An 11,739-nucleotide genomic window follows, 5' to 3' on the forward strand; every position below is an offset into this window, starting at 1 on the left:
TAGCAGTTAGATCAGCAAGCTATGAACCAGTGAGACCAGGATTCAAGTTCCACTGTTGCTCCTTGTAACCTTGGGCAAGTCACTTTACCCTCCATTGCCTCAGGTACAAACTTACCCCTAGATTCATCAAAATGACACCCTTGATATGAGAGAGAGAGAAAGAAAGAGAGAGAGACTATTTATAAGGTTCTCATAGTAGTCAACTATTTATATCTCTATAGGAGGGCCAGCTAATAGCGTGAGGTGAGGTGGTGGTGGTAGTTTAGGGGCCAGTTTTAGATGGAGAGTGAGATGAACGAACTGCACAGTACACCTTAGTGAAGATTTGACATCATTTGGAGGAAAGTCTCACAAAGATGGTATTTCTACAATGTTCTCTTCCCTAGCTTGATGGACTCCATAAAACAGGGTACCATCAAGCTAGGCCAAAATAACATAGTAGAAATCTCATCTTTGTGCGACTTTCCTCACGCCAAATGACTTCAAATATTCACAGAGGTGTACTGTGCTGTTTGTACATCTCACTCTGCATGTAAAATTGGCCCTAAACCCTAACATCACCAACACCTTCCCTCGAGCTATTAGCTGGCCCTTCTATAGTCATATAAATAGTTGAATACTGTAAGTGCCTCCCCTGAGGCTCTCTCTCTCTCTCTCAAGCCCAGAAATGGCCGAAATGCAATTTGCAAAATTTATCACAAATTGTATTATGGCCATTTTGGGCATATCACACAACTTAACACCAGGAAAAAAAAGGAATAGTTATTTCCGGCATTAAAACCGTGCAATAGCATGCGTTATCTTATCGCACCATGTGATATTGTCCCTCATTTTCATTAATCCCACCCTTCCAAAAATTTGCATTCACGCTGTGCGATAGTACAATTATCGCATGCGTTATGACATTAATGCATGCGTTAACGCCATGACGCATTTTGATGAATGACCCTATTAGATTGTAAGCCCTCATAGGGATAGGGAAATACCTATAGTACCAGAATGTAATCTGCTTTGAAGTGCTGAAAAGCAGAATATACAAAAAAAAAAAATCTAAAATAGTAGTTTACCAAACAATTTTTAAAAACTTTTTTTATGCTCTAATATTATGCAAAATATTAGAAGTGAAGAAGCATGCTTCACTTTTGTTATGCCCGACATGGTATCATGTTTCGAACCACTGCGTCAGGGGCTTCTTATTGGTCACAACACTATCAGTCTGTTGTACAGCAACATAAATGGATGTTTCCTGTAAAAACAATAAAATCCAATGGTAAAATAAATTGAGACGTGGGACAAATGTGATTTCACAATGCAGGCAAATAGTCAGAAAGAAGCAATGTATGCATGTGCCGTAGCAACCTAATAACCAGCGCCAAAATGGAGTAATCCACAGTGATTTGGGTATTCACCATTGCACAGAGTTGCAGCAATTGGATTCGAGACAATTAATAGAGAGCCTGCAGGTTCTAAATAATGGCATATCCTCATTAACTTCAGTTTCATTGCGTGAGGTAGTAGCAGATGTAAGAACCAGTTCGTTGTCAGATTTTTTTGTAAGCTAAAATAATCTGGCAAGGTTCGTTAGTGGCTGGTCTACCACAGCTGAAGGCAGAATTGTGATTCTTCAGATAGTGATATAACTTGTCAATGATTTCCTTTTTGTTCAGTTTTGCATGATAAAAGGATTTTTAAACAAAAATATGTTCTTCTAAAAAAAAAAAATTTTTAAGGAGTTTTTTTGACCCATGATTATAAGATCTTAGCTGTACATTCTTTTAGAATTCCTGAGGTCTTTTCCCCCTTTTTTATATTAAAAATTAATTAAGTAAAACATGGTAAAACCAAAAGAGACCTGTGAGCTACCCCTCTACTCCCTAAAAAGTGACAGCACTACCCAGATTATGATATTTTGGAATTAGGAGACATCTGGATTTTTTTTTTCCCGCCCCTCTTTACAACTTGGAGGAAGGAGATAGAGAAGCTTTGGTCAAGACTGGAACATCAGGCTTTTTCTCCCAGAGAAGTCTCGCAGAGTAGAAGGAGAGAAGAGGTCGAAATATCAAGATCTGAAGACTCCCGACCAGATCTGCAGCCTAAAGGGAGGAGGACACAGGCCTGCGGGCAAAAAAGACAGCTCTTTGGAATCAGGTAAGGATCTTTCCATGGCGTGGGGGCTCCCCCTTAGGATTTCCACGTCCTACTGGGCTTGTTTTGCACACAGATGAGGAAACAGTGGCGAGCTCCTCCCCAGGAGCTAGAGAGATGGACACCAGCGCCCCCAGCAGAGAGGAAAGGTAAGCAGAAAGCACCGTTTCATGTGTGGAAAACTTTGAGGGACAGGGATTGACATTTTGGAAATAATCAATGAACTTTATTTGAGCACCCAGTCTGTGTCCAGCCTGTCTGTCCCTGAGGAGAATACACACACACACATACACATCAGGAGAAACCCTCCATCGCCCGGACCGCACAAAGGATTTCCTTTCCCCCCAACGGAAAGAGCTCACTCCCTGGGAGTTGTAGAGAGAAGGGGGAGGGTTGGCGAGAGAAGCCCTGACTAACAAGTTCTTTTATGTCCCTTAGGGGAAACAGCAAAAACCCCCAACAAAAGGGTCACATATAAATTGTAATTTCTTAAATAGTAAGCCTTAGGGCAACCTTTCAACATGTTCGCCCCACTGTCACCTTGTTTTGCCTGGTAAGTCCTTTCTTTGCATGTTTTCTAATATGTTGGCTGCCCAGAGCTCAACGTCATACCCCACATGTGGTCTTGTACAGTAACATGCGACATGTGCATGACACGGAGGAGTATAAGCAACGAACACTAGCACGAGACCACCGATGCTTGCTGCGTTTTGCCTTTACACACAATCCTACTGTTTGATCAGCCAAACATACCAGTGTCACATTCCTGGTCCATATGCACAAGTATTACAGGAAAATCCATGTAAATTAGCTAATACCATCTCCTTTGACAATGTCTTCCAGGAACCATCTACTTTCTCAGTGAACCAGTATTATCTTATGTTTGCATGGTTTTATACCTCTTACAGAAATCCACTGTTTACCCCTGGCATAAGCAGCTTGGAATCTCTCTACCCCTTGGGATCCTGCCAGGAACTTGTGACCTGGATAGGCAAACTGTTGGAAACAGGATACTGGGCTTGATGGGACCTTTGCTCTCACCCAGAATGGCAAATCTTATATTCTTAATAATTTTCCTAGTTATATTGAAAGGTAAGAATCCTTGCAAGCCTTTATTTAAGACTCTGTTTATTGAAAGGCTGGTATCATCTGGGTCTGGTGACTCAGTGTACATTGTAGAGGATCATGAACCCAGAGCCATTTAATCAAAATAGAAGGAAAATAAATTGTACAGGTGCCTTTAGAGAGATAAAAACTCCTTCCTGAATTTCCTGCTCACATAAGATTGAAGCTGGCTTTAATTTTAAGTTAGCCAGAATATATAGAGTACTTTTATTGCAGAGCTTTTTTACAGCATTTATCTGTTTGCATGGTGTGAAATGAAATCATCCTTGGTGGACAGTATTTAAGATGATGTGTATATGAAGATACTGGTGGTCATGAACCAAGAATGACTTAATAAAATAAAAACAAAAGCAGAAGCACAGGTGTCTGTACAGAGCCATGAACTCCTAAGCTGACCTCTTTCCCCAGAGAATTTTAAACTTGAATTTTAGTTAAAGTTAAGCAGAATGCATAAAATGCTTGTACTGCAAACCTTTTTATTGCATTTATCTGTTTGCATGGTTTGAAATCTCAGAATAATGTTCCTAGTTTGATCTAGAAATGTAAGCATCCTTGCTGGACTGTATTTAAGATGCTGTGTATGTGAAAGGGCAGGGGATTCACTGTGCAGGCTGGAGGTCATGACCCAAGAATGACTTAATAAAATAAAAACAAAAGCAGAAGCACAGCTGTCTGTACAGAGCCATGAACTCCTAAACTGACCTCTCTGCTCAGAGAAGATTGTTAGGAGTCATGAACTTACTTAACCCAAATAATAACAAAATCAGGTGCACAGGGGGCTATACAGAGCCATGAACTCCTAGCTGACCTCTTTGATCTGAGAAGATTGTTAGGAGTCATGAACTTTCTTAACCCAAATAATAACAAAATCAGGTGCACAGGGGGCTATACAGAGCCATGAACTCCTAGCTGACCTCTTTGCTCTTAGAAGATTGTTAGGAGTCATGAACTTACTTAATCCAAATAATAACAAAATCAGGTGCACAGGTGACTATGAACATGAACTCCTAGCTGACCTCTTTGCTCTTGGAAGATTGTTAGAAGTCATGAACTTAATCCAAATAATAACAAAATCAGGTGCACAGGTGGCTGTACAGAGCCATGAACTCCTAGCTGACCTCTTTGCTCAGAGAAGTTTGAAGCTGACTTTTAGTTAAAGTTAATCAGAATATATAGAATGCTTTTATTGAATGGTGTGAAATTTCTGAATAAAGGTTGCTTGTTTTATCTCACAATGTAAGCATCCTTTCTGGACTGTATTTAAGATGCTGTGGTATATGAAAGGAAAGGATAAAAAGTTCTAGTTTCTTCATTCCTTCCCCCCCCCCCCCCCCCCACCCCCCGGGTATTTTCTTCTCACATTTAGGATAAGTGAATAATATATAACATAAGTAAGTACCAATCTAACATATTCACCAGTTGAAGGTATAAACCACCTATAAGAGGAAACTACTTTTCTTCTGCACAATCACCTAGGTACTTGAGGATTGTAGGCCAAACAGGTTTTCACCAGGTGCTGAACCAGATAAGTTCACAATGAGTAGAAGAATAAGAAACATTTTTAAGAGAATAAAGTTGGTGGAAAGGATAATTAGTTGAAATCACTATTGATTATAAAACATTCCCATTTAATTGTATTGGTGGTAGAAAGCAGCATCCAATATATAAAATCAAACTGACAATATCTTTGTATCAATTCATCAGCAGAGGCTTGGAAATATACACAAAGTATGAACCGGTTCTTGATACAGGAATATCAAGAACATGGGATAGGTTTTGCACTTTCCTATTTAAGCACTTTGTTTCAGCCAATGAATTTCCTAAATTAACTGTTAAGAATTGATTCTCGTGATGAATGCGTTTCCCGCAGCTTTGAAGAGATTATAGGTATTACCTCTTCCTTTCTTCCTCTTTCTGTGTGTTACTATTCTGGCTAACTTGGGGGAAAACGCTGTGGTTGATACTGCTAGCTTCTGAGGAGAAGCAGGATGGCCAGGCCAGGACACCAGTTGTCGCGGTTCTAAATATCAGTTGAAGCCCCTGAGGAAGGAGATCCTCTTTGAAACACGCGTCGTGCTGGCCAAAACGATCAAGCACGGAGGAGGAGACTTTTGTCTGAAAATGAACAGTTTGAAAATTGCTCCCATATTATTAGGGAGCGAGGACAAAGCTCTTACGGGCCTCAGCATTTACGATGCTCTTAAGAAACGTTCAGAAACTGCACGCCATGCAAATTACATATGGTAGGGTCCCTTTAAATTCGTCAGTGATCATGATCTTGATTTTCCATTTTAAGGATGAAAAGATGAGCGGTGGTTATAAAATATGCTGCCAAATTGGAAAGCATCTTTACAACCAACAAGACTACCATGTCTACTGTAGAAATCATTAAATAAAAAAAAGTCACAAAAAAAAAAACAATTTAGATCAAATGAGGAACCTCAACAGTTCTCTTGCCTTTGATTCAGTCTTGCACTAATTTGGCAGTTCCCTGAAGGATCAGGTCCCTTTTGCTTTAGAATGCATGGTTAAATATACTTTGACCTTGGTTCCGTTAATCCACATCAAAATAAAAATAAATTCACATGATGGCCATCTGTCTGTCTGCCCATTTGTCTGTCTGCCCATTTGTCTGTCATGCTTTTTTCAGCACTGCTACATAGAATTAAGACAAGAAACTTGGTTATACTTGGTATAACCCTACTACCCATAACTAATCAAGCTTGATATTTCACTTGGTTGCAGCTCCATCACTGCTCTCTACATTAATGGTGGGGGTGGAAGGGAAATAGAACCAAAGAGCTAAGAGAAACAGATAAGTATGAGAAAAAAATGTGACACTTGCTGGGCAGACTGGATGGGCCGTTTGGTCTTCTTCTGCCGTCATTTCTATGTTTCTATGTTTCTATGTTTCTATGTATACACATAGATGATGGATTACAAATTGCCTTTTTGGTGTTTAATCGCAGGGTTCGATTTGGCAATCGGTTTGGTCAGTATTTGGAATTAAAATTGTAGTGGATTACGGCAATTTCTGCGGATAGACTCATTTCAGACAAAGTAAAAGTCCATCTTTCAGAGTTATGAATTTCTGTTTAATAACACATTTATACAGTAAATCTTGCATGTAAGATATTACTAACTCTCTATTAAACATACAGGCATAAGGTAGCTCACTGACAACTGGTTGGCAATGGCTTTGCAGCTCATTGGCAAATAGAGCACCACTGCATTTGCATTAGGTTCAAAGAAGTCTGACCTATAAACGTTCATCATATATCTGCAACTATTAAATGAAGTGGTTCCAACACCAAAGGCTAATCAAGATCCAAATAATGAAATAATCATGTCTAGCATTTAAAAAAACTAATTTCCGAAACACAGAAGCTTAATTGTCTGTCCTGTGAATGTCGCTCCCTGTGAATTCCCCCATGTTCCAGGGTTACATTCCCAGAAGCATTTCAAGCCTTCATAACATGGCATGGTTGGGATCTGAGTGTTTGAGGAAGAGGTATTTGTCTGTCCCTGCATACAGTAAGTCGTACCCTTAAATGTGTTATAACTTGTTGTGTTGCTTTTAAGATATAAGGCTGCAACTCATGCCCTAGGAAAAACTTTGTATCAATAGTGAACTCACTCAGAAATCCCACGTAAAACTTAATGGCAAAAATGTTGGTCTTGCACTCCCTATACAGTGGGTTATGCCAAATAATGATTGGAAATATACGATGGTTTTGTAATGAAAAAGGCAAAGACATGGCCATTTGATCCAGGATTGGAGATTATCATTCACAAGACCTACCATCAGCCATGGATCGGTAGAAGTCAACATTTCCAGCAAATATTTGACTTCAACACAAAAGGGGATGTTACATAAAGAAGTAGTAGCCTTGTGTGAGGATCATTCAGACAAAAAAACCCCAAAAAAACAAACCTGAGGTTCCCTCCCCTGTAGAAACGAAACCCTTGCATTACAACAGGATTTTGTTGCTACAGATGAAAGGGAAGAACTAAAGTCTGCAGGAGTAACAAGTGTCTGCTGGAGAGTGTTTTTTCCAGGCATTACAGCCCATAACAGATTTTTCAGCAGGAGCAAGAAATCTATCACCTGTTGCTGCTTATGGGACCATAGATGTAGTCCTCCAGCTAGACAGAGTGTCTGCCTATCTGCCTGGTAAAGAATCTGTGAGACTAGTACTTCCTAAGTCAAGATCACAGAGTCTGTGTAAAAAAAAAAAAAAATAATAATAATAATAATAATAATAATAAATCCATTTTTTTCCTTCTGCCCCAAGCTGGAAGATGGATGGCAGTTGACCAGAACAGGCTCTTGGTCCTGTCTGTACTCTGTATAAAAGGAAAATTTCCTGATGCCAAAATCCAGTAGCTGTTGCAGAGGGAGCCAGACTGAGTTCTGAGCTGTTTCCAGAGAGAGAGAGAGGGAAGATCTACAGGTTTGGGAGACTGCATTTTGGGAGTTACAGTAGAGCTGGAGAGAGACACTGAGGATTAAGAAAAAAACAGCTGGGCAGCTCCAGAGAAGTTCTTGAGCCTCAGTCGAGGCAAAAAGCAAAAGAAAAAAAAGAAAAAGACAACACTGGATTGGAGGTGATGGGAGGGGAAGGGGATTGCTCCCAGCACTACTGGAGTTTAGAGGCCACAACTCTCGCTGCTGCTGCTGCTGTTGGCCCCTGCCGGCCTGATAACTCGCTGCGGTGAGAGACAGCTTTTGTTTTAGGTTGGGGTTTTTTTCCCCCTTGGGTTCAACAGGGCTCAGTAAGACTAAAGTGTGCATTCAGTGATTAAAAGTGCCCTGCAGGAAGGATTGAAATTTAAGCGGCTCTGGGCAACCTTTGGACACCGCAAGGACTCAGAAGAATTATCAATATTCAGCCCTAGGAGCGGCCGGAGGAACCTTCCTCCCCACCCTTTTACCACAAGCATTGATCTGAATCATGGAGGGGAAAACTCCTCAGCATTAAAGAACGAGTAATAAATAAACAGCGGCGCGCATAAATTTGAAAATGTCCATGTTAAGTGCACGCCCTAATCCTCTTCCAATCTAAACACACCTTTCCCCTATCCCCCCCCCCCCCCCCCAGAAAATGCCTTTGATTAATGCAGTTCGTGGAAAGCTGTGCATGTTTTTACCTGGATAGAGGCAGGCGGTTATTCATCCAGGTAAATTACACCCGGGCAAATGGCTTAGAAAATCTGCTTATTGATTAATCGATTCTTATGCTCTGCAATTCAAATATACCATTATTAAATATGGATCACATTTTAAAACACCCGTTATAAAGAAAAACAAAAAAAAACTTACAAACAAAAATTAAGATACAACAAATAAACTTGCCCTCCCCAAGCCTTATACGATATCTGTGCCTGCTGCCCAGCCAAATGGTGTAACTCCCTTTCATTTTTAATTGATTCCTATCTCCCTGATGCTTACGTCATGTTGTAGCGGGGGGGGGGGGGGCCGGGGGGACACGGACGGACGACACCTCCGTCTTGCTTCGCAGCTGTGCATGTGGCGCAAGTTTCCTGCAGTTCTGCTGCACGTCCACCCGGGAGTCAGACACGCGCCTTGATTAAAGCATCCTGCCTCCCCCGACTTGCAGGCTGGGAGCAAAAGCCAGGGGCTGCCTGACCTCTCTCTTTACACGAGCTGAGATTATGAGGGGTGGGTGGGAGGGAAAGAGGATTCCTACTGAGGAAAGAAGGCTTCGGGGGAGGGGGATTCTCCCTCGGGTCTCTCCTACAAAAATGTGCATTTGCCTCGTATTTGCTCTTCCAGGCACCCTATGAAGTACAGAATCAAGGCAATTGCAACAGCTTCTTGCACATCAGTCCCCTGTTTGCTTCAAATGTGCTTAACCTCAAATGGACCTGGTATTCTGGATCACGAGCTATCAGCGCGTAGCTTGAAACCCAAATGTGTGCCACAAAAGAATTCGAAGAGATTCACGAGATGAATTTCCTGGTGAGTAAAGCAGTTAGAAGAAAGTGCAAGGTTTTTGTGTTTTGTGGGGTGGTGGGGGGGTTAGTATCCAGTTCTCAGCTCTGTGAAAGTATTCAGTTCTTAGCTCTGGGGTAGATTTTTTTAAAAAGCGCGTTCGCGTACTTTTGTTTGCGCACCAGGCGCATAGCCGCGCGTATCCTCTAAAATCCCGGATCGGCGCGCGCAAGGCTGCCGATTTTGGGCAGCCGGTGTGCGCCGAGCCGCGCAGCCTGTCTCCGTTCCCTCCGAGGCCACTCCGAAATCGGACCGGCCTCGGAGGGAACTTTCTTTCGCCCTCCCCTCACCTTCCCCTCCCTTCCCCTACCTAACCCACGCCCCCGGCCCTATCTAAACCCCCCCCCCCACACCTTTATCCATGGATTTACGCCTCCCAGAGGGAGACATAAATCCACGCGCGCCAGCGGGCTGCTGGCACGCCGAGATTCAACCCGGGGGCAGTTCCGGAGGGCGCGGCCATGCCCCTGAAATGCCCCGGGCCGAAACCACGCCCCCAGTCCCGCCCCCAAAACACCGCGCCCCGCCCCTGAAACACCACGTCATCCGGTCCCGCCCCGACACACCCCCGACACGCCCCCTTTGAAAAACCCCGGGACCTACGCACGTCCCGGGGCTCTGCGCGCGCCGGCGGCCTATGGAAAATAGGCGCGCCGGCGCGCAAGGCCCTGCTCTCGTAAATCCGGGCAGATTTACGTGAGCAGGGCTTTTAAAATCCGCCCGTCTGTGAAAAGATTTTCTCTCTCGTGATCAGAATTAGGGACGTGGGGGCCATCTTGAATCGTCATGCTCTAGATCAGGGGTGGGCAATTCCAGTCCTCGAGGGCCACAAACCTGTCTAGGTTTTAGGATATCCTAATGAATATGCATGACATAGATTTGCATACAACTGAGGCAGAGTGCATGCAAATCTCTCTCATGCATATTCATTAGGGATATCCTGAAACCAGACTGGTTTGTGGCCCTCGAGGACCGGAACTGCCCACCCCTGCTCTAGATCATCCTTGAACAATTCTTATGTTCAGCCACAGAAAACCTTCACAGACTGCAGAGAATCCAGTTTCTCCAGGGCCAACAATTCTGTGCTATCGATTTTTTTTCTCCTAATGGCATTTTCTTTTCTACATCCCCCCAACAGATCGAGAACTTTGAATCCTTGGCAAAGGGAAATGAGACACCAGTGACAGAATTCGTTCTCCTCGGCTTCACCACCAGAGCTCACCTGCGGCTCCTCATTTCAGTGACGGTCTTCCTGCTCTTCCTGATCTCTGCGCTGGGAAACTCTACGTTTTTAGCCCTTGTGTGCTCCGACCCTCATCTGCAGAAACCCATGTACTTCTTCCTCGGCAACCTCTCCTTCTTAGACCTCTGTATCACCTCGGTCACTCTCTCCGCACTGCGAGACAACCTCTTCACAGGAAATACACTGATTTCTTTTTCAGTTTGTATCGTGCATGTGTACTTTCTCTTGTCTTTCTTGGGTACAGAATTTTTCCTTCTCACTGCCATGGGCTTTGACCGCTACGTGGCCATCTGTGACCCATTACGTTATGATCTTATCATGAACAGGGCAGTCTGTGTCCTTCTGGCATCTGCATCTTGGACATCTGCCTTTGTATTTACGGTACCTCAGACGGTTTTGACGTCTCAGTTCTCTTTCTGTGGGCACAAGGAGATTGATCATTACTTCTGTGACCTGACAGCTCTGATGAAGCTCTCCTGCAGCAGTAGGCACAACATCGAAATTGTGATATTCACTGAAGGAGTGTTTCTGGCAGTTATCCCCTTTGTGTTAACCCTGGTGTCCTATGTCTGCATAATCTCCAGCATCCTGAAAATACGTTCAGTAAAGGGAAGACGCAAGGCCTTCTCCACCTGCTCCTCCCACCTCACGGTCCTCATCCTCTTTTACGGGACCCTGATCTGTGTCTATCTGAGACCAGCCTCAACGTATTCACCAGGCCAAGGCAAGCTCTTCTCCCTGCTATACACAGCTGTGATCCCCATGCTAAACCCCATTATTTATAGCCTGAGAAACCAAGAAGTAAAAAATGCACTCAAAAAAATCATAATTAGATATTAGTTAACATTTTCTCCTCTGTAATTGGAAATAACCCAACCCTGTTGGCTTACAGCACTAGAGTTTAGAGACACAGGTGCTTTTTCTAGAGCAAGTTGTATATTGCTATTATTTAACTCAAAGCAGTAGGATGACATGGCCCCCAGAAGGATTTCTATATCTAGTTACATAGCGAGCCTATTACTTACTGCTGATAATGCAATTTTTGTAGTTATTTTGCTACTGCTCTCTTGATTCCATAATTAGGTTCTAGCAGTACTGTTGAGCTAATCAATTTTTTATTTGTCATTTCACCATAAATACAGCGGATGACGTAAGTACCTGAAATTTTGGGATGGAAGGGGATGAAAGTCTTTATCCCAATGTCACAATT

The 11,739-nt window shown here is 42.9% G+C and overlaps 1 protein-coding gene across 1 annotated transcript; it reads left to right on the forward strand.

The window, feature by feature from the left end:
• Positions 1-10,589: 10,589 nt before the first annotated feature.
• On the forward strand, positions 10,590-11,369 carry LOC115077392 (olfactory receptor 5V1-like). The gene has a single exon (XM_029579681.1). The coding sequence runs from the start codon at positions 10,617-10,619 to the stop codon at positions 11,367-11,369; it is 753 nt and encodes a 250-aa protein (XP_029435541.1). The 5' UTR covers positions 10,590-10,616.
• The last annotated feature ends 370 nt before the right edge of the window (positions 11,370-11,739 follow it).

Source organism: Rhinatrema bivittatum, chromosome 16 (assembly GCF_901001135.1).
Source record: "Rhinatrema bivittatum chromosome 16, aRhiBiv1.1, whole genome shotgun sequence".
In the NCBI taxonomy this organism is placed as follows: domain Eukaryota; kingdom Metazoa; phylum Chordata; class Amphibia; order Gymnophiona; family Rhinatrematidae; genus Rhinatrema; species Rhinatrema bivittatum.